General features: G+C 44.2%; 1 protein-coding gene across 8 annotated transcripts in view; it reads left to right on the plus strand.

Annotated features, from left to right (window-relative positions):
- lrba (LPS-responsive vesicle trafficking, beach and anchor containing) overlaps window positions 1-22,563 on the plus strand; it is a 126,281-nt gene that overhangs the window by 46,126 nt on the left and 57,592 nt on the right. For 4 of the 8 annotated variants that reach the window (XM_029851059.1, XM_029851063.1, XM_029851064.1 and 1 more), the window contains exons 34-38: window positions 1,781-1,845; window positions 3,449-3,557; window positions 11,160-11,326; window positions 21,349-21,476; window positions 21,737-21,751. In XM_029851059.1, the coding sequence (XP_029706919.1) occupies window positions 1,781-1,845; window positions 3,449-3,557; window positions 11,160-11,326; window positions 21,349-21,476; window positions 21,737-21,751 (484 nt within the window). The remainder of the gene's footprint in view (window positions 1-1,780; window positions 1,846-3,448; window positions 3,558-11,159; window positions 11,327-21,348; window positions 21,477-21,736; window positions 21,752-22,563) is intronic. The other 4 variants (XM_029851066.1, XM_011612959.2, XM_029851060.1 and 1 more) reach the window with 3 other exon arrangements.

The raw sequence follows: 22,563 nt of genomic DNA on the forward strand, positions 1-22,563 counted from the left end.
CCGAATTCCTCGTCTCTGGTTTCAAAGCCCAGAGAATTTTAAAGAAATCACATAAAGAAAATTTAATGTCACCGGTTTCCCGGCTCTCCGCAGAGTGCGTCTCTATTTACGGTCCCACTTCCTGCGGTGTTTATTTGAAATCCAACTCACACAGTCTGGCCTGGTCTGGAATATCCCCACGGCCACAGACTAACACTCATGTTTAATGTCCGTCAACTACAGTCTCGGCTCAAACCAGAGGCCCCCAAGGCTACGCTCACACACTTCCTCTAAAGCGAACCTCGGCTGCAGAAGCCCTCTGCCAGCACTCGACTCCAAACCCTCTGTTTCCACTCGCGAGCCCAGACTTTTATTCCCGCTGTGCCCTCTTTTATTTGGAGCGTACTGTAAACACGGTCATTGCCAATATGCTCCTTCAGGACAGAAAGCAGTCCTGAGCTGAGGTTAAGCCTCAGTTTGTTGTCTCTGCGATGTGCAGTTGGTTACGGTGTGACGGTGTGCAGGCTGTTCGGAGATTAGTTTCTCTTGGCACGCTCGCCGCTAATGGTTTTACATTTGTTGTGTTGAAAGAAGAGAACTGCGTGATTTTTCTCAAAGGTTTGCGTTTTTAATCTATATTAGAGATTCCTGTAAATTGATCTTTTCCTTCCTCGATGGAGCGCTGATATCCTGGTCCCCGGTGGGCTCTCCAGGTTTACTGAAAGGCCAGCCTCTACATAAACACACAGTTTCCGCTATCAGCTCAAGAGACGATGACAGCAGTTTATAAAGTTCACGTTACGTCTCCTCGTGTGCTGTTTGATTTCCCCGACCCTGCGCGCTTTTTGCTGTTTCGGCCTCGGTAGTGAAATCCACGTGATGCGGGACGTCACGGTTTTCCGGAGTCACATTTGTACAACATTTAATCAGAAGTTAAAACGCAGAACGTCTGCGACTTTCTTTGCTCTCTGAGCTTTGTTCATGCATATTTTCTCCTCGTCCCCTGAGAGGAAGAAGGGGGCGAAATGCGGCGACGCTCCGACAGGCCCCTTGACCTTGTTGCTTTATTATTCTTTTGACGGTTGTGTTGAAGGCGTTGAAATATTGAACAGAACATGAGAGATGAGGCCCGCCGAGTTTACCTTCACTTGTTGTCCTTTTCAAAGTCGAGGATTCTGAGTCGCACGCGTCCACGGCCGGATTGTTTAGACTGACACCTGGAACCATAACCTTGGTCAAAGAGGAGGAAATTTGCGTGTTTACGTGTGATAAATGCGCTCCCCACACAGCTCTCTCAGTCCTCTCCACCAGCTTGTCGCGCGTTATGTAGGTTACGACCGTAAGGAGCAGGATGTTTGTACAGGATCAGTAAAAGAACGTTTCCTTCTGAAGTTTCCACATTTCTTCACTGTCCAGAAAAAAATTAGCCTTTCGGTTGTCTTTAGATTGTTGATTTTGAAGGATAGAATTTGGATTTGGAATCATTTTGTAGATTAAATGAATCCCTGACTATATTTCCTCTAAACACACAAGATCCTGTGGATAAATGCTTCGATAAAATCTGAAGGCTCCTTTATGGGTTTGAGATTAAGATGTGATGTTGTGTGTTCCATTTGTTGGCTCACAGCTCCGTGATGTAATCTTAGAGACAGCCACAAAGTGTTGGTATAATGTCCTATATCCACGTGGCTAATTTCTTTGGGTTTATGAATACAAATATTTAATAGGATAAAATGTACCTTCTTTATCTCTGCTATAAAGTGTCGGTCCGATCATTGATATTGTTTCTATTCACTTGCAGGAATGGCAGAACTCCATCCAGAAGAATGCAGGTCTAGCCTTTATCGAGCTGGTCAACGAAGGCAGGTGGGTGACACCACTTTGCTATCAGCTGCTTTCCAGTTTCACCAGTCCTCCATCACTTTGCGGACGCCCTCCTTAAATTGCTCTTGTGATCGGGAGCTCTTTATGATTCTGGGCTAAAAAAGAATCAATGATTTCTGGGGGGAGGTTGAAGTGGAGCTTGGGAGCATGAGGATGGACTATCTGTGAGTTCAAGTCTCCGTTCAATATCTGCCCGTCCCAATGGGATATGGGAAGAGGGGAGAGGTCAGGTAGGAGGTGAGAGGGCTTCTGATCATTGGTTCCTTTGCGACACATTGGAAATGACTCTTGATTTCCCCCATCCTTCTGTCACCGTTTGTCTTTCTGGTTCATCTACCTGTAGGCATCATTGCTGCTTTTTTGCCCATTTCTCCATTATCCCCACAAGCCTTTACTTTCCTCCCTAATAAGATTCTCTCCTTCCCTCATCACTTTCACTTACACGCCACCCATTTCACATTATTGATCTTTAGCATTAACAATTACCAGACCCTAATCCATAGTAACTCCAATAAGGCTGGCGTTGTAGACCTCTGAGCTTCCCGGGGAGAATTGGATTTAAAATCCATTTGGCAAAGATTGTAAAAGGTCAGACTTAAACAGCTATAGCTGGAGATCTGGTCACTAGTGACAGTTCAAACCTGCATGTTTACGTTTAAATGTTAACTCTAATGGCCACTGGCAAACGTGTTGAGCCAGAAATGGAGTTGGCAGCTCAGAAATGGTATTAAAATATTACTTCTTACACAATACAATCTCTTAGGCCAAACAAGGACATCTATTTGGGTCAGTCTGGCGGAAATTTTATTCAGTTTTATTAACACCTACTGGTGGAAAAACTGCAGTTAAAGGCAAAACTTTTTCCTAAGAGCGCTGAGCTCCATAAAGACGTGCAGTAACTTGGTTATTGATAGCAGGGCCTCGATGGGGCCGTAGAGGCTGCAGAGGCCCCAGCACCTCCGCTCCCCTGCTGCCCTGTGCTGAAACAGCGGGCTTAGGTTACAGTCACCCCTCCTCCTCCCCCCCTCCCCCTTCAACAGTCAGTCCCAGCCTGCCCCATCCCTCTTCTCTGGCCCCTGGTCTGTTGTTGTTCCACTTTGCACAGTCCTGACCTTTAGTGCTGCAGAGAGGTTTCTTCAAACTACACAGACACGCGGGCGCACACACACACTATGTTGTTTCATTAACACTGATAAGAAGAGGGAGTTAAACTACATATGTAGCAACACAGGCAGAGATCCTTCCTACTGTCAGATTCATATCATTAACAGATTAATGGTACAAGCATCCCAGTTTGGAAAGCCATCAGCATGCGCACGGTTTTGCTCCTAAATTAGATTTCCTGGCTATTTTATGCAGTGCTTCTTCAGGATTTTATGGATATTACACGGCTGTTCCACCTTCAGGTCACAGGGTTTCACACAGTCGCCCAGCTGTTTTGAATACAACGAAGCTTAAGATTTTATGATATTGCTAAACATCTGCGTGACATTTTTATCTCGAGGTGAAATGATACACACGCAGGCTTAATAAAACATTATTGTCCGCATGCACCTCTGCATTATTCCACCCGTCCTCTGCCCAGGCTGCTGAGTCACACCATGAAGGACCACCTGGTCCGTGTCGCTAATGAAGCCGAGTTCATCCTGAGTCGACAGAGGACCGAAGACATCCATAAACATGCAGAGTTTGAGGTAAGATATGGAACATAACTGCCCAATCGAATGGAAAATAAATGCGGCTGGAGTAAATTTGTTAGATTTTAGCTGATGAAAAAGGATGTTTAGATGGTTTAAAAACTAGTTCAGAAGGTAATATTGAATAATAACTGATACAATTCTACCTTTGCATAATAATATGTCAGGAACAATTATGGAAGAGTGGAATTCCATCTACCGGTAAGTTATTGGTCAGCTTCTCTCCTATGCGATGACCAGGAAGTTGATGACCAGACAGCTCTTTGTAGCTGTTGGTTCATTACAGAGAGATTCTTTTAACAACTGTTTAATAGCTTTATATTTCAGTCAGTGGCAGCATAAAACAGTTGATTCAACTGCTCCCAAAGCTGCGTCAGTCAAGTTTGAGGAGCTGTCAGAACAAACCTGGTGGATAAATGTTGATTTATCAAGCAATCCAGGAAAACATACTGAAGTCGTTGAAGCAGTGTTTTTGCATTTATAACTAAACAAATATTTTTTTAGTGTTCATTTATCCTCTAAAATGGAACCCCCCCCCATCCCTTCTACCAGTTCTCAGCACAGATGTTGCCATTCATATGTTGCTGACTGGTCAACTCAGTCCTGACCCACGGGCATCCTTCGTTGTCCTTTTCCCTGCCCAGCTCAGCTCGAGTCCCGTCTGATCTGTTTTCGAGATCTCATCAAATCATTTCCTGTCCTGCTGAGATGCTGTCATTATCCCCCACCGGGAATGTATTTCGCCAGTGACAGGAATATGGCATTTTCCCCTCTCCTCCCTCTCTCCCAGCCTCATTTCTCAGGAACCTGCCAGCACTAAAAGCTGCAGACAGACCTGAGAGGTGCAGACCTTAAGGCCTGGCTGTGTGTAAACCCCACACCTCCTACTCTCAGCCCCCACTCCGCAGTAAAATGTGATGCTTTTTAGGGTCAAAGAAGGTTCTTTTTTACATTTGTGTAAAGCCAACTCTCAAAGGGGTGTTAAAAGCCCTTCAGGAAGGAGGCAGGACAGTTCCAAATCAAAGTTTGCCTTTGATGTCTAAATTTCTGCCCTCCTTTCTTTACTGGTGAACAACAGAATCTGGTAGGAGCCTGGATGGGACAGTGGCGCAATGGTTAGCAGATAAGCCTCATATAAAAAAGGTTCTAGGTTACGTTTATTGGTTCTATGTTGACTCTTAGTATTCCTTCCATGCTTGGATGGATTTGTATGGGGTGTATGTCCTCTAATGGACAGGTGTCTTTTCCAGGGTCCAGCCAAGCCTATTGCTCGATGCCTTCCGTGTCCCGTCTCTAATGAGGCTGCCTCGTGAATGCCTGATCTAAAAGTGTACATGCCTTTTTAGAAGCAAGGAAATAGTGCGTCCATAGTGAGGGCTGTCCTCATCAGGGGAGCTCATGGGAAATTTCCTCTTCATATGGAGCCTGACCGACAGACAGAATGACTTGGCGGCTGATCTGCACAAGGGAGCCCTCAAATGTTCCTGTTCGACCTCAGTCTCTAGATTTATTCATTCCTGAATTAGTCTTATGTGTGTTTTGGTCCATTTGCTCTCTGCTCTACCATATTTCTGGATCTTCACTATAGATGTTACTAAAATAAATTGCTATAAAACTATTAGAATGAGTAGAGTATTAATGTTTAACAATGAAAATAAGCTTTAAAATAAGCATGGCAGGGTCAGGTTAAAAAACACGACAAATTCAAAAGTATACCTTGTTATTAGGTTCATTCTCTTGCTGTCATTATAAGCTTATCTTTGTGGTCTCTGGACCGACTTTAATCAGACTCACTGCAGCTCGTCCCCAACTATGTCTCACAATTGAATTGCCCACTTAAATGCAGTTGCTCCTCAGTGACCCCTGAGAAGAAGAAAAACCCTTGATAAGTCTCGCTCTGATATTGCCCTATTGATTTTTGCCTCTATACAAGCTCTGCCTGAGCCCGCTGGAATCGTGGGTTTCATTTTGCTCTGCCACAATAAAAATAACAGGCCAATGAAACATCCCCCTGAGGGCGTGGGTGGCGGATTTTGAAATAATTTTCAGCTCTGTTCCAGTTTTTTATGGCATTGTTCTATTGTGTTGGGTTGATGGGACTTTATAGGTTTTTGTTGTGTGGAAACCCATGAAATGATGTGTCTAGAATGACTAATTCCAGCCACGATGGACTCAAAATGAGGTTTGCTTTATTGTGCAGCACCAGTAGCTTAAACCTCCTTCACTGAAATGTTTTACAAAGCTGTAAATTAATTAAAATGTATCCATATAGTTAAAATGATCGGAAATAAAAATAGCAGATACTTGACAACAGCCACAACACAAAAAAGCAAAATTATGACCAACCTGGTCACCTGTGTTTAATGCTTTTAGTATCCTTATTTTTCCTCTAGTGGTTTTAATAATATCAGAAATTACCCAGGTGGCGATGTGTTTTCATACTTTAATAGAAGTCCAGCTCAGACTTTACACAAACAGCAAGTTAACATTTAATCAGGGCACCACTTTAGAAGGCTCCTCCATGGCTCTGTGTGAATTGAAGGAGCTGAAAACCAGTGAGTCGAATCCCGATTGCCCCCGGAATATATTACTTCCAAGCTTGTGCAGTGTAGAAAAAAAAAAACCAAAACAAAAATTTCCAACAATCATTTGATTTCACAGTAATATTTTTCAGGTGCTTACAGACCAGTACTGATGTAATAGATCCTCCACCTTAAGCCGAGGTCCTAAAATCAGTCACAAAAGGAGTTTTGTTTAAACCTATCTTGATTTTTAGGGTCTTTTGTCTATAGTTACATATGTTTGTAACCCCGGAATCCTCTCAAAATGTGATTCTGTTGAGTAATATCAGTTTATGTAACACATCCTGCTTTTTCAGAGATCTTATCTTTGTGAAAGCATGCAGAGGATTTAGAGAGCCATTTGCCTTGGACGTGTAACACATGCTGTCTCTGTTTCTCACTCACACCAACACTTGCTCTCTGTTGGACAGAATTGAGTTATCTTTGCCTCTGAGAGTAAGTTATTACAGTGAGCTCAGGGTGAAACAGATGAAGATAACTGGGGGAAATTCAATTACCTCTTAGGGTACTCTATCTAAAAGGATCCTTAATGTAAAAGGAGATCTGCAGATCGGATACAGCTGCCCTGCCCAGCAAATGATAGACTCTGATATCTTCTAGAGGAGCAAGCGATAGAAGGGAGAAGAGAGAAATCGAACTGGCTCTTTTTATGGGCTTGTTCATTAGCGATGAAATGTGGCGGGCTGAAGGGCGCAAGGGCAGATAAGAAAGTCCAGATAGGGAAGTGTGAGCAAGACCCAGCCACTTTTCTTCTTTCTTTCTCTTCTCTCACTTTTTTTTAATGCCCAGTTGATTCAGCTTCTGCTGTCATGTGGAGTAAATGAATCAAATCCAGTGAAAGGCAGGCCGATGCTAATTAAAGCTTTGCATCTTTGTGCTTCCTTGGCTGAACATGTCAGATCATCCGGTCTGTTTTGCTTCATTTTTGCATGAGATTTTTGTGAAATTTGTAAGAAACAAACAAAAAAATAATTGGCATATATATTGTGTCATTTACAATCAAGATAAGCACTTTACAGACTTCTGCTCCAGCAACGATGCAAAGAAAAGCTCCCTTTAATAGGAAGAAACCTTGAAAAGGACCAGGCTCATCTGGGGGGACTCCGATTGGGGAGCGGAGAAATGGCAGGGGGGGAGGAACAGCAGGAAAAGAACAGACACATACATCATAAATGCAAATATATTTCACATTTGTAATAATAGCGATGTGCTTTATAGTGCAGTTGGAGTGTTTGAATTCCAAGAAGTAACAAATCGTTGGTTGTGAGTAATATTTTTTTCCAAACCTTCATTATGATGGAAGACAGCAAATTTACATCTCCCATCAGTAATGTTATTTTGTTTTTTTTACTGTACGACATGGAAGGTGGCAGGAGTGGGTACACGAGCTTGTTGAAACGGTCCTCTTGGTTCTGCCGGCTTTTCCGTATAATGAAGTCCCCAGGTAGTTCCTGTGCAGCTGCCATTGTTATGTTTGACCACTTCACCTCAAAGGTCAGAGCAAGAATATTCCCTTTTGTTTTTCCCTCGAGGAGCTTTAAAGCTGGAATAAAAAGCCTGCCAAAGAACTGCAGCAGTGGGCTGTGTTATGTTATATTTAAATTCTTTCAATTACGTTTCCCCAACACTTCACAGCACAGTTCTAATCCGGGGTGGACATGTGCTTTTTCTATTCATCTGGTTGAGTTCGTACTTAATTTGACTATTTTTCACCAACACTCGACGGTTTAGCGGGTACGATTTTTCACTCGGCGTGACCTTGAAGCCGAGCTGTAGACACGGCCAAAAAGAATGCGGTAGACGCAGACAAGTGTGGCGAGGGGAGGGCCGTGTTTTCACAGAGGGAAGAGGTTTGTGGGTAGAGATGAAGAGGCTGCCAGCTGAGCACGCTGACCAGTCCGTTATGGACCAGCCACAGACGTGGTGATAAGTGTGGTGCCTGCGTTAACCTTGATGGTCAGTAGCCAGGCTCTGGTGCCAGCAGCAGCAGCAGGATTAATTTGGTTTCCCTCCGTGTCCCAAAAGGAGGAGGAAAAAATCAATACTTGGGAGCACGGCATGACAGAGGGGGATCATTCCAGAATTGAAGTGGCTGTCAGGCATTGTCATTTGGTGACTTTTGTTCGCCATTGTACTTTTAAGCCCTCATTTTTCTCCCCCTCCTCTTCCCTTCACCCATTTCTTCCCCGGCCCATTGTCTGAATTCCCCTGGTGGCGTTTTATGTTCAAATTGGAAAACTCGAGGGCAAGAGATCAAGTGTAAGAGATTCTCTGTGAAGCCATAACGGCGGACTGGTTCAGCATCTACTTTTGTTTAGCAGCCCCCCCCATCCTCCTTTCTCATTTCATCCTCTTGTCTCCCCAGACCACCATTGTGTTCCAGAAGGAATTTACTTGTAGTGAATTTGCATTCTTTGATACCAGACAAGGACAAGCCCGATGTGTCGCCTTCCTTGGGACAGTTTCTCTGCCGGTTTGTAAATGAAACCCTCTGGGAGTGCTTGTCGACGGATGTGAGAAATTGGAGATTCGTGCCGAGCGATAGCCCGGCCGCGGAGAGTGGGAAGCTCTGACGTGCCACCGGTGTCAAGACATTGCAAATGAAGGGCTTTAATAGCATCGATGCTGCTTTTTTGATTCTCTCCCATTCTTCTCCAACAGCACCCCGAGACCCTGTTTTTGTCAGCCTGCGTGCTGAAAGCTCCAGGCCCCACTGCTAGACCTCTCTGTCACTCTAATTGATAAACACGGGGCTGATATCTTCTAATGAGACTCCATTCTCCAGCCTATTACACTGGTTAACCCTCTCAACCCAGTGAGTAAGGAAGAGGGGAGCCGAGGAATCATCTGACAACAACTACAGCATTTAGATAAGGCTGACATAGCCTATCTGACTGTTCCCCCTGCTTATTATCTCTAGATTCAGCAAGGCCATTTTGTAATAAATACCTTAGTTTTAGAAAGAAAACGACATGTTTTCAGCCTCCCGGTTCCTTCCCCAAACTCCGATACACATCCATACTTATTTATTTGAACTGTTGATGAATTGCGGGTGACACGGCTCAGTGTAATTGACTCGATTAATGCCAGCCATTATCATTTCATCTTCGCCAAGCTGTCTCCTCTGGCAGAGCAGACTCTCGAGCCGAGGCCGACCCTGTCAGCCAGACCATATAATGGAAGGTGCAGCCTGTGATTACAGTGTCGCAAGTCATAACAGTCTCACTTGCGCCTCGGTGATGAGATGGTGGAAAGCTAACTTCAGAGAGTTCAGTGTCCCTTTTACCTCAGCTGCACTCGTTTAGCCGTATGAATGGAATTGTTGGTCTTTTTCTGGTGGTTTTGAATCCATCATTCTGGATACAAATGTTATATTGGGAAATTTTAATAATACACAGATAAAGTAGGCTGGAACACATTTTTTTTTTTAGCCATGAATCAAGAAAAGGTTTTACTTTTTAAAAGGCGCATGGATTGGAGTGCATTTATTTGCTTTAATACTGCACAAAAACACAGATTTTATCATACTTCTGCGAGACGTGAATACAAAATGTTGCCGACATTGAAGCATTTTTGCTCTAACTACCAAATTACCATAAACTCCACAGTGATGGACTTATTTCTAGAATTACCAGTGTGTCCTTTATCTCACTGAAAACTATCCCAAGTTGGGTATTTAGTGATGCTACATTGTGGTTCAGCATTTCTGGGGTTCATGGGTGAATTTGGACTTGAGACAGGAGGAAAGCCCGTTTCATGGAGGGCTTCAATGCTGAACGCACAGGTGATGAAGTGTTTGTTTATGGCTATGAGGGTAAACCCAGTGCTGCTAATTAGCCCTGCAGACTTGACGTGTCCCTCACAGGCAGATGGAAATTGACTTTCTCAAACATGCTAATTATAGATGTTAAATGGATGGACAATCATGAAATAATTCATCTGGTGAAAATGGACCTCTTGGTAGTCTGATTGATTTGATGGACCCAGCGTTTAACATCTTGGACAGTCCTCTTGCTCCTGTTCCGTGATCCAGCTCCTCTTTTTCCTCAGATCAAGATTCATGGCCGGCCAACAAACAGCACAGTCTCTGCTGGTGAATTTAATAAATTTATTGAAAAAGAAAAAGATCATTGCTATTCTTGTTTTCATGTTACTAGCCATCACACTGCGAGGTCAAGCCCCACTCTAATGCCACACAAAGAGACATAGATTGATAATTTAGGCCCAGCGGCTCACCAGAAGCCACTGTAATGTGATTTATACGTATGGATTTTCTGTCAGATGTGAAATGTTGCCGTTGAAATTGAAGAGGAGGGCCCATTATGAAGCGTTTACTGGTAACTTTTCAAAAACAGGTTGCATCTGTCCCCCTATTAGAGCGAATTCTGGCCGGTATGACTCCCGTAGCAATGGGTTTGTTTAAGGTTAATCAGATTAGGAGCGTAATATTGAACCCCAACTGCATTTATAATCGAATGAGCCCTTCTTACTGCAGCCATTTGCTAAACTAAAAACAAAGACACACAAAGACGTGCATTCTAAAGCTGTTTATCTACACAGCCACCCCCCCCCCCCACCCCCGATGTTCTCACCTTTAATAAAAATCTAAGCGAAATGGCCGTTTCAAAGAAAACTGCAGGTTTGCAGAAGAAATTGAGTCTGATATCGAGATGGAATCAAAACACTGTTTTGAATTATAGTTGTTTTTTTGCAGGCGGCGCGATACTTTTAGCATCACTGCCGAGTTCAAAGGCCCATTGTGATAACAAATTCCGACAGAGAAAAATGTCCTCGCTGTGCATTATGGGTGCGGTGTGATTTGCCGGAGGGCATTGGCGAATATGTGTCCACTGTTATTAATCAACGTGACACGAGGGCAGAAATGACCCTTTTCATTTGGTTTTACTCACAGAAGAGTTTCCATGTATGAAAACATTGCACATTTTCTTGGTTTGTAGCGGAAAGTACATTTTCTTGGCCCGGTGGCCTCATGTTTTTGTTTCTTTTTCCACGCCAGTCCGCCTGTGCACAGTATACGGCGGACAAACGAGACGAGGAGAGAATGTGCGACCACCTGATCCGGGCAGCCAAGTACCGCGACCATGTGACGGCCATGCAGCTCATCCAGAAGATCGTCAACATCCTGACGGACAAACATGGCGCCTGGGGAAGCTCCCCCACAAGGTAAAAAAGAACCTGCACCTGGCATATTAAAGACAGCTGAAAATATGATGTCATTGTTTCTCTAATGCATTGTTGTCATTTCACACACTGATTTCCATTTAGTTAAGTTGGAAATAATAAACATACTACAAACATGAATAATTATGCTGTTCCATGTTTAAGTGTCGTCAAAGTATTGTAATGAAAAGCACGTTTTCTACTAATGACTCCAGTTGCTGTGATGCTCTGCTCATACTTTCTCGTTCTGACTAATGAATCTGATTGAGTGAGATTTTCAAAAGTGAAACCATCATCTGTGGGTTGAATCGTGCAGCGACTCGGGAGGGCGACCAAAGCCATTTTAACGGCTCTGCTGCCATTAGGAACAGAGGCAACCACATCCTGAGCGTTACACCAAATAGGCAGCAGAATCCGCTGTAGCTATTCCCTAATGATGGCTGTTTGTGCAGGTAGTGTGTAATGGTGAGCTGCAGACGGCCGTCGGCTCACGCTTGTTAGGCTGAACCGACTCCCCCGGGACTCGTCTGGTGAGGGTTAGTTTCTGTTGGTTCAAGAGTCTGTCTCTGCCTTTGTCTTCCTTTTCTATTTTGTCAGGATGCAGCTTTATTTGCTCTCCATATGTAATCAGACTACTCCCAGCTATTGACCAAGGAGATTATGTTCTATGAGCCCTGGCTTGAAAAGTCCCCTATTACTGGCCCTTTATGCCGTTGAGCTATTGATGGTTTTCCTAATGGCTGCCGATGGGAACAGGGAGCGATTGGCATCGGGCCTTGGAGTGCAGCGCTCTTTTAATAAATCACAATCAGTCCGGTGCCATTACATCAATATTTTTTGGTCAATTACTGCGAAGGTCAGGTGGTGCAGCTTTGCACAGGAGCCTGTGGTATGTGGGCACGGCAGAAACATCTGGCGCTGCAACGCAGGGGAGAGAAAACAAAAACAAGATGGACGCAGGGAGAAAAAAAAGCCAAGTGCACCTGAATCCCTGCAGGCATCCACTATAAGAGATGGGGTTTCTCTAATTATTTACAGGCTGTATTGTGCGATGCCTATAAGTACAAACAGGAGGGGGAGTACGGCTACACACGGTGAAACCTGCAACCTTTTGCCATCCGTGGAAATGAAATCCAGGTACACAAAGAAGATACACAGCTATGATTACAGCCTGCTTCGGTGTAAAACCCGAGCCCGCCCGGTCAGGCCATAAGAATGTATTCCCCAAAGTTTCCATTCAATAAAGAGACTGAAAATGAAGATATTATTTTCTCACAAGCTGATGGGGATTGTTGTTTCCTCATGGCGGACATCTAATATCTCCTGACATGGTGTGACCCGCCTGAATGCAATTTGTGTCTTAATATCCAGCTTACAGCACCTCTGGCCTCGGGAGAACGGAGGCGTTAGGTGATTTTCTTTTTTCCATTCTCTTGCCTTGTTCCCCGGCTGCGCTTGTCTCCTTATTTGCTGCATTATTCCCCTCCCTGTGTTCTCACACTGCAATTTTTGTGTCCTTTTCTGCTTCGCTCGTGTGGCCAGATTTCCAGGGAGGATTCCCCCAGCATGCAGGGGCTGCATGCATCACTTTTGTACCCTTGTCTGTCATCTTGTGTCACGCCAGGGGACAGATCTGCAGTCACACATCTGGGTCAGCTACCTGTTCCTCCACCCATTTCTGTCCAGGCGCCTTGAGACTCAGGTGTACCACATGCCAGCCTGCTGTCTCAAGTGTCTGGTAACAATGGCACAAATGAAACTTGTCATTTTTCTCTCCACATCTTTTCATTTTTCCTTCTCCTTTCTCTGAGCTCAGGTCCGCTGAGCATCCAGACTGTTTATTTGGGTCAGGCATCATCTTTCATGTGTACGACACCTAGACAAAGTGAATGGACGTTGAGGCGAGGCGAGGGCAGATGATTGAGAGGGCCAACTCTGTCTCGGAGGACACACACTATTCTTTATTCCCCCCTCTCATATCTTCTATTGCATTCTAATAGGCAGACTAATGTACCATGGAAATTCACTCTGGGTGTAAAAGGAAGGTGGCAGCAGCTGAGAGATGGTGGGAGCGGTGTGAAGGCACGGCGCGCTTTCCTTTTTTCATCCCGAGTTGTTGTTGACAGTCTAGCGGCTCAGCCTGTGCGAGATGAAGTGAAACATTACTCAAGATGTGGCGCTTTAGGTGTCGGCCTTGGCACCGGCCGTTCACCTACTTTGTCTTCCTCTTTGCTTTTTAAAGCTGCGCAAGCATCCTTTTTATTCTCGGTGTACTCCCACAGTCCTTTGCTACAGCTGGTCCCCTTAACCCCCCCCCACACACACACACACACAGACACACACACACCTTGAGCAGAGGCTCGCCTCCCTCTGCTCCTCCTCCCTCATATAAGCAGCTCATTTTCTGCAGCACCACTGCTCTAATGGACGCCCTTAGGCTAGAGGCTTCCCAGCCAAGGGACATCCATCTTTTGCCGTGTCACACTCCCGCCCGGCAAAAAATCTTTGTGATGTGCACTCCAATTTTTCTTCAGTAAATCAAATCATCCTTCCTTCAGAAAGACGAATGCTTTAGGGTTGGAGTGTTATAGAGAAAATCAATGCGGGCAAAATTGAAACAGTATGCCCCGGTATCGATCGGCCTTGTGAGATCGAAAACTAACAGCTTTGTAACTGTTCCGCTGGACAGTTAGCTGACCTGTAATGGACAAACTATTGATATTAGCATTACTATTTTATCTTCTGCTGTGTCATTTCAAGCTAGTAGCCAACTAGAGAAAGAAATTTTCCATCATATGTTGTGAAGAAACGATAGTGAAATGAAGTCTCCACAGTGTATTTTGAGGGTTTCTGCATGTGTTTGAATAAAGTGCATCTCGGTGGCCAGTCACAACTATAGAAATATAGAAAATGAATACATAACCCTCTGAGATGTGAGAGAACATATGGCATTGCTGTGTTCTAATTTAATTACTTTCATTTAATCAATTCACTTTTTTCCTCATGAGTGAGGAAACAATGTGTCTTTTAGTCCCTGGATTCACAAATTGTTTTAAAATGAATAATAAATTAGTGAAATTTTAAAAAAAAAACAAAAAAAAAACATGAAAGGTTAAAAGCCCAGAAATATTAAATTAGCACTGATGATAACCTAAAACGCTGTACGAAAACAATTTGTTTTAACTGTACATTTACATTAAGCTAATGACCACGAATAGAATTTGAGTTATTCATCAGGTAATTTCAGTGATGTATATGCATATATATATATATATATATATATATATATGTGCTAAAAATAATACATAAAACAAGAATGCTCACAAAAGTTAAGGGAACGCGTTCCCTTAATTGTCTTAAGCAGTTTCTCTAATTGCAGCGATACATCTCGGTTTGTTCCTTCGGTAGCTGCACTGTTGTTTTGCTACGTTGAGCTGCGTCTTTTAAATTGCAGCTCTATCGCCCTCTTCAGTAATCATTTAATCATAAACAATAAGTGATCGCATGAGAAACCGCCGCAGCAACATTCATCTCCACTTGTGTGCGTCCATTCCAGGCTTAAATCACAATTATGATATGTAAGGCACGTGTTAGAGCCGAGGCCTGCTCAGCGTCTGAGCGCCTCTGCGTGCATGTTTTATGGATGGAGCATACATTATGGCCGCGGCGGTATGGTGCAGGCAGAGCTGAAAAAGGAAATGGGACTCCAGCACGTCAGCGGAGATCATAACCATAGGAAACAAGAACATAACTGTTTAGAGTACACTGACTCTCGGAAATGCACAACTGGAGAGGGGCAGGAAGACTGAGAGATAGAGATGGATAGAGCAGAGATCAGAGGGAGATTTGTTGCCAAAGCGTCAAAAGTCCAGGTGGGGACAAAGGCAAGACGGGGACATTTTTCCACGTCCTTTCTCTTTGAAAGCCTCTGTACCGAGCTGAAGACTAAGTGCACAGACGTGCATGTAAATGGCTGTTTTCTGGATGAAAACCTCTACATCTGCTTCCTTATCAGAGCGTCAGATCTCCTTCTGGAGCATCTAAGGACAGGATAAACACTGGAACTGGTTCTCCCGTCTCTCTTGATTTCTATTTATACAGCTGAGTTTCAAAGCGGATTCTTATCTAAATTTATCTTTATAATAATTGTATTTCTGCAACGGATATTTTGAGTGCATCTGCAGTATTTACTCTCTTATAAAATGATCCTTCCTTTACACCGAACCCTCACGTGGTGCAGCAATCACCGAGTCAGTTTTTAACTTATAATGGCTTTTGGTTTGCTTATAAATGCTGGCTGTGTAAACACAATCATGACCCGATGTACCGCGCAGTGGCAGCTGGGGCGGCCCGCAGCTCCCGACTCATCTGAGGAAAAGACAGCTGTTTCCTTTAGTCCTCCTCCGGACTTTTTCAAAACCAATTAGCCGGGGCTCGAGTCACCGTCATGGATAAACATATAGCGTAAACATTATGAGCTCAGCAACGCAAACCCCTCGGTAAATGCTCATCTCTATAAACTCGGCCCTTAGCATCACACACACGACTCAAAACCCAAAAGTCCTTAAACGGGCTTTACGTGAAACCTTCCACCTCGTTAATCATGTGCGGTGACACGTGTCTGGGGCAGAAAAGTTGCGACAGGGGCGAAAAGGATGTTCTGTAACTCTCCACGTGCCACGATGGCCCTACCGTGCAGTCGGGCTCATGGATATGAATTAGAATATAGCCTTAATGATAACATTTACCTCCACTGTATATACAGTACAGTGGCTGGGGCTGTAAGGAATAATAACAAAGTGTCATGGTGCAACATATTAACAGCTGATGATGTCCATATGTTAGCGTGGTTAAGTGTTGCACTGGAGTCTGAGACTGAACAATTTGACTCAAATTGTCTTTTAAAGAAAAGGAGAAATGAAAAATCAGACTTTATTGCCTTTTGCTGCACACATGTGCCCGCTTTCTGATCCTCCTGTTCATCCACACTCTGGGCGTAGCTCTGCCCCCTCCCACCGCCTCCCACATGTGTTGGAATCCTTGTTACAAGGCAGGAGGAGAACCCCTCCATCCCAGAAACACACCAGTGACTCCGTAGCAACCCAGATTTATGAGTTTTATATACCCTTAAGAAGGTATATGGCCATGGTGGAGCAAGGTCATGATAAAAGGTGCTGATCGATATCTGAATGAAAAACCATTTGGGAAGTTTTTAAGCCCCCCCCCCCTGCCTGGATGCAATATCTGCACGGTATCGATTGTCTGGGGCAGTAGTTAGTCAAAGGCTATCTCCTTTGACTAACCCCTCTGCAGCGTGTCAGCCCCCCTCTTTCCAGTGATAGATTGGTACGCTTCCAGCCACTGTAATTACACCACGGGACCAGCAGGTCATTTATTTTATAACTTTCACCATTTGCCAAAAAAATAAAAAAATAAATCGCCTTTATCTTTTGAGGCCAGCACTTTCATGGCTGTCCAGCGCACAACCCCCCCCCCCCCCCCCCCCCCCCCATAAAATCGCTCCGTGCCAAAACTGTGGGTCACTTTTATCCTGTTTAATCCTTCTGCTGTTGGTTTAAACCTACTTTACATTCAAATCACACCATTAGAAAATAGTTTTTTTAGTGGATATGCTAAAGTCACACGTTCTACTGACAGATAATCAAACTGTATGTACACAATGTAATAAGCACCATCAAGTATATCAAGTTAAATATAAGGGACAAAGAATGAAGATCACAACATGGCAGTTATATTTGGTTTGAATTATGGTTACATGGTGCTTAACCTTTGCATTGTTGTGGTGCACAAGCGTGCACAAGCGCTGTATGATGGAGAGGAAGGAGGCAGAAGTTGGTAAATACCAGCCTGCCCTGCGTTGTCCTCCTGAGACAGAAGCCAAAAATGCAAGTGTTAAAAGTAATGTAAACGGCCACGGGCGGCTGAAACTCCTAATATTCAGAATTTTAGTTCTCTGCAGCGGGTTTTGAGACAAAAGTGTGTGTTTGTGTGTGTGTGTGTGGGGGGGGGGTCTCTCAGTCTGAGCTGACCTTGAGCTTCCTGTGTGTCATGCTTTTCTTGTATGTTGGAAACACGGCTACGAGCTCAGATTTGTCATGTTATTCAAGAGCAGCACTGAAAGCTAGAGGTCAGAAGATTATTACAATGGCCCAGTAATGGCTGAATTATGCAACTCCAGTCCAGAGGATGCCCTCATTACCTCGCAGGAGTGGTGATGAATGGCCTTAAATGCATGTTGTCAAAATCACAGGAAAAATGTGACCCTTCATCAGAAATACAGATGGTACCACTTCAACTACGTAGCACTAGCCGGTATGTGCTATTTATTACCAGGCTGATGATCATTTTAATGCCACATCTATCTCGTTGGTGTTACATTAAACAGTAAAAATCTTTCTCCGAGGTTTTCCTTCTCTAGCCGGGAGTTACAAACACTTTTCTGTTACCTCCCACAAAATCTCTGCATAATTAGTTTGTAATTGCAGGGCCTTTTGTTGGTGAATTTACACTGAGTGTAATTGCAGCTAATTGGGAGCTGCGCGCTAAGCTGGTGGCAATTAGAGCTTGATTTGCATTATTTCATTTGGCTGCACTGCATTGTGGGGAGTCTAAAGCCTTTCGCCTCCCACCCTCGGGAAATCTTTGATCCTCGCAAGCAGACGACGTTGCGGAGATTCCGTTTCGCTCCCTCCGTTTCGCTCCCTCTGTTTTCCGAGCCCTTTTTGAAGGCTTTGGGATAAATTGGAGTTAATTGGGAGGAGTGGAAGGTGCTCGTGCGCTGTTGTGCTTCAGTGAAAGGGGAGTTTACCGTAATGCACGTGGATTTTGTTTCAGCGAGCAAATTTTTTTGGCTCGTGTTAATGCCAAGATTTACCTTTTTTTTCCCCCCCCTCTCTCGCTACAATCAAGGCTTTTATTAGACAGATTTCCAACATTCTTCTGCACAGATATGATTCAGTGCTGTGTCATGCACTATGTAGCATTTATATAAATATTTAAAATGGAGAAATTAAAAGACCTGTGGGTGTGATTAATAAGAATGGTGTGGAAAATGACATGTGGAGTGTGATTTAAGAGGCTGGGATGGAAATGTTTCTGGTACTGTGACCCTAAAGTTACCTCTGGTAAATCTTGTAAACAACATTAGCTGAGGTGAATTAACATATGCAGACGGAGGTGGCGTCTCCTGTAAACCTCATTGGAATGGGAAGGATGAGCATTAATGCACATGTAGAAAATCACTCTGGCGAGACTTAATCATGCCGAACAATTTCAGCGGGAAGGTGTTTGGTCCTGTTTCATTTTAATTTGAGTCTGGAGATGGCGCCGCCGCCGCCGCCGCCACCGTTTGACAAAGAGTCGGCGCTCTACCAGTCCTCAAAATGACAAGTCCTCAATCTGCGCCTGCCCTCCCAGTTCTTCTAAACACATGGTTTATGCAAATCAAAGCAAAATGATCTCGGGCAGGAGCGGCAATGTTGACTGCTGCCAATAGGAACCGGAATTAATGTCAAATAAGCTAGGAGGGAAATCTACTCTGCATACGCTGCTCTCATTGACTGTAGCCAAATTAATTTGGTGGAAAGGTTATGAATGTGTGTTTGCACCAAAGTGCAGTCACTTTTAGTGATTTATGGCAGCACGTTCGCTCTGCCTGTGCAGCTTGATACGGCTCTATTTATTATTTACAAACTGTATCAAACTCGCATGAAAATGGCCATATTTCTCATTCACCAGGGCTCAGTTCTGTCTTCACAAAAGCCACGAAATGATAACTCATTCAATCAAAACGGCCCTTTTTGATTGAATATGGTAAACAACGCGACCCATCCCAGGACGATCCTCTATGAATCTTAATGGCGTGCAATCATTTGTCCTTGTCAGCAAATGAACGACTGTCCCGTAGAAATGGAGAGAATCTATTTACGTGTTTGAAATGACCATTGATAATGATCAGCAGTGGAGACCCTCATCAAGAACTTAGCAACCCATAACCCTAAATGATAAATGATGATTAATAGCGAAAGTGGTTAGTGATTGTTAATTTTAGGGATTTTCAATGCTAGATTGGTTTTGTATTCAGGAGATTATTTCTTTATGTCTCTCTGGGGAACTGGGCTGATGCAGCAGGAGACTAAAGTGGTCGGTATGGAAAAAATGTATAAATAGAACATTATGTCCTGTCCTTCTGAGATGTTCCTGTCATTTTGATCACTGTATTTCTGGTTTCTCAATGATGAACTCAACAAAATAGGAATCCCCATCTGCTGGTTCTGCTGCTTTCGTTAGCCTTTAGCCAGAAAAGAACAGCTTGTTTTTAACTTTCGCTAACGTTTCAAAGGACTGATCCTTCCTGCGTCCCACCGCCTCTACCCTGCTTCAACGTCAACTCCAAGCTTAACGAGACGGCTTTCCAGGCACCTTTTGTGACCGAACTAATTGCTAATTACACAAGCGCTTTGCAGGCGCCGCGGTGCAACGCAGCTCCTTTTGTTACTTAATTGTTATTTTGAAGAATGGCTCTTCAGTAAATTGTTCCAAGGAAACCCTCGGAGGATGAATGAGTTCTGAATAATTTATCATCTTTATGGAAACACGCTCTCTGTGTGGTATTGGGGGGGGGAAGCGTTGCGGCGTACATCTCATTCTTGTTTCGGAGTCTCCGTATTTGGGGATTGATGATGGGGAATCTTTCATTGTGCATTCTCCTCTTCCAGAATCCCATCATTACGATGGGCAGAGGTGCCCCCTTCACCACAAAAAATGCCTTAACTAATTACTCCAGCCAGTGGCTCCCCCCTGATGGATTAATGTGTATTGTGTAAGTGGGACAACCCCCCCCCCCCCCCCCCAACCTTCCCTCCCTGTGCTGTGAGATGAGAGACGAGTACATCCAGATTTGGAGCCGTGTTGCATTCACATCCTCCATAATTATTTTGCGCAGATGAATACGGCCGCGGGCAGGATGATGTAGTGGCCAGAGACTATCACACACAAACACGGTGCACGCTCTTTGTCACTGCTGAGAAATCTGGGCCCGCCTGCCTCTTTCCAACCTCTGCACACGTTAAATATCTCAAAAGGCATTCTCACAAATGGAATCTCCTCTTGTCGCTGATATAAATACAATCTGATTGTTGGTATTTTGGATCGTCCCTTCTTCCTACAGCCAGGATAGATTTGAAAACACCACCTTGGTCTTTATTTTATTGTGTGATGTCTGAAGGTTAGCGCGACCCCGGTGACCAGAGCAGTGATCACCAGGCGATCCAGTAAAGTGTCGGTGTAGCTAATGCCAGAAACCGCCGAGGAGAAGAAGATATTCCTCATGAGCAGAGATCCAGCTGTTATTTGGCTCCAAGTTCCTTTGCTTTTTAATCGGTTGTAGTGAAAGGCAGGCAGAGGCACTCGCAGCACACATATGTTACAGTGGGACAGTGACACCGCTCATTAAAAGGGAACACTTTCTCCCCTCAAGCCTTACATGATTTACTGACTCGGCCGGATTTAGGAAGTTGTAAATGGGAAAGAGAAATGGGTCCTGTAGACATTGATTAATATTGATAATGCTTTCCCGACATGTAATGGCCCCCTCCCTCTCCTGCCCACCCTGAGACCTGACTGAGATATCCTGCTGACTTTGAAATGAGGTGAACTGAAGCACGTGGCACACAAGTGCATGGAAACTGATCAAGCTGTCATTTGCCTCCATTGTGATGTACTTGCTGACAGAAATGAAAAAAGGGGGTGGGGGGTGGGGAGCGTGGACTCCTTGTTCTGTCATATAGAACAACCGTCACTGTCAAAGAGGGGGTGCAGGCTTGGACGCCGAACGTCCCAGTTTGTATCTACGGAATTTTTAAAAAGAGTCATTATGTGGGTTAAAAGGAAACGCAAACACAAAGCTGGCTTTATGTGCGCTTGCTCGGGCCGAGTGCTAATGCTGGGCTCCTATACCATGCTGGCTGGTAATTGCTAACACATGTGCTAACTCTATCTCCCAGCAGCCGGCCGAGGGAGTTCTGGCGCCTGGACTACTGGGAAGACGATTTAAGGCGTCGACGTCGCTTCATCAGGAACCCCTTTGGATCCACTCACTCAGAGGCCACGCTCAAAGCCGCAGCAGACCACGGTCAGTCCAAACCCCCGTCAGTTGTTTTTAGTCGCCAAGACCAGGTACAAGGTCGTAAAAATCAGCAATCCCGTTGCAATAAAAGGTTTACTACACAGTAAAACAGCACCTTCATTTGAATTTCACACCAGGAATATTAAAAACGACCACCCATTCTGCACAAATGCACTAATTAGCAAGGGTCACATGCTTTACTCACAGCTCAGGCTGAACCTTAAATGTGAACCCTTGTCCATTTTTTCCCTTTTGCTGCACAACAGTAGCTGAAATCAGCGGTGAGTACCGTGATCTTTCTTTCCTCTACGCATGCGTCAAATTATATGCAGGTCATTTAAAAATTCTGCCTTTTAAAAATGAGACTTTGTGGAAGATTTGCAGTCAAAATTTGGAAAATACTGTAACGTGTTGGCAAATAAAACCCTTTATTTTATGAGATTCTGATCTCAAGGGAATTAACAAATAAAATGCTATTTTTATCAATACTACATATTGATAACCAACATGTGGTAACTGTGCTGCAGTTTTGGTTAAGATACAAATACACGTCCATTTGTACAAGGCTGCTGCTAAAGCTAACAAGACAGATTTACATGTTACGTGAATAGGTCAGATCAATATCTCATCGTTTCAGCCCACTTTCTGTTAAATACAGGTTGTGATTAAGAAAAACTGTCTCCAGAAGTCACAGCTGCAGTGTGTAAATGATGGGTGTTTACACGGACGCCAGCAGTCATAATCCTCTCCGAAAGTGCACGCAGCCCCTCGTTTCTGCAAAGATTCAGCCTGTAAGAGGCTTTGCAATAATGGCTGATCAGTAAATGAACATGTCTGGAGCAAAAATGTCCCCGAGGTACCGGGAATTCCATCTAGATTTGATGTGAGTGGCGCATACTAGCAGGTTATGACAGAGTTTGATCTAAAAGCTGTGAGCGTTCAGGGTGCCAGGATTGTGGGAGATTTGCGTACAGAGACTGCAGCGCGTCGGCATCTGGAGCCCAAGAGGAGCCCCGGGTCCAGTCGGCCTCTGTTCTCCAGCAACAAGCCTCCGAACTCCCTTTAGTATTTGAATACCTCTATATTTGCCCGG

The sequence above is a fragment of the Takifugu rubripes genome, chromosome 17 (assembly GCF_901000725.2).
Source record: "Takifugu rubripes chromosome 17, fTakRub1.2, whole genome shotgun sequence".
NCBI lineage: Eukaryota > Metazoa > Chordata > Actinopteri > Tetraodontiformes > Tetraodontidae > Takifugu > Takifugu rubripes.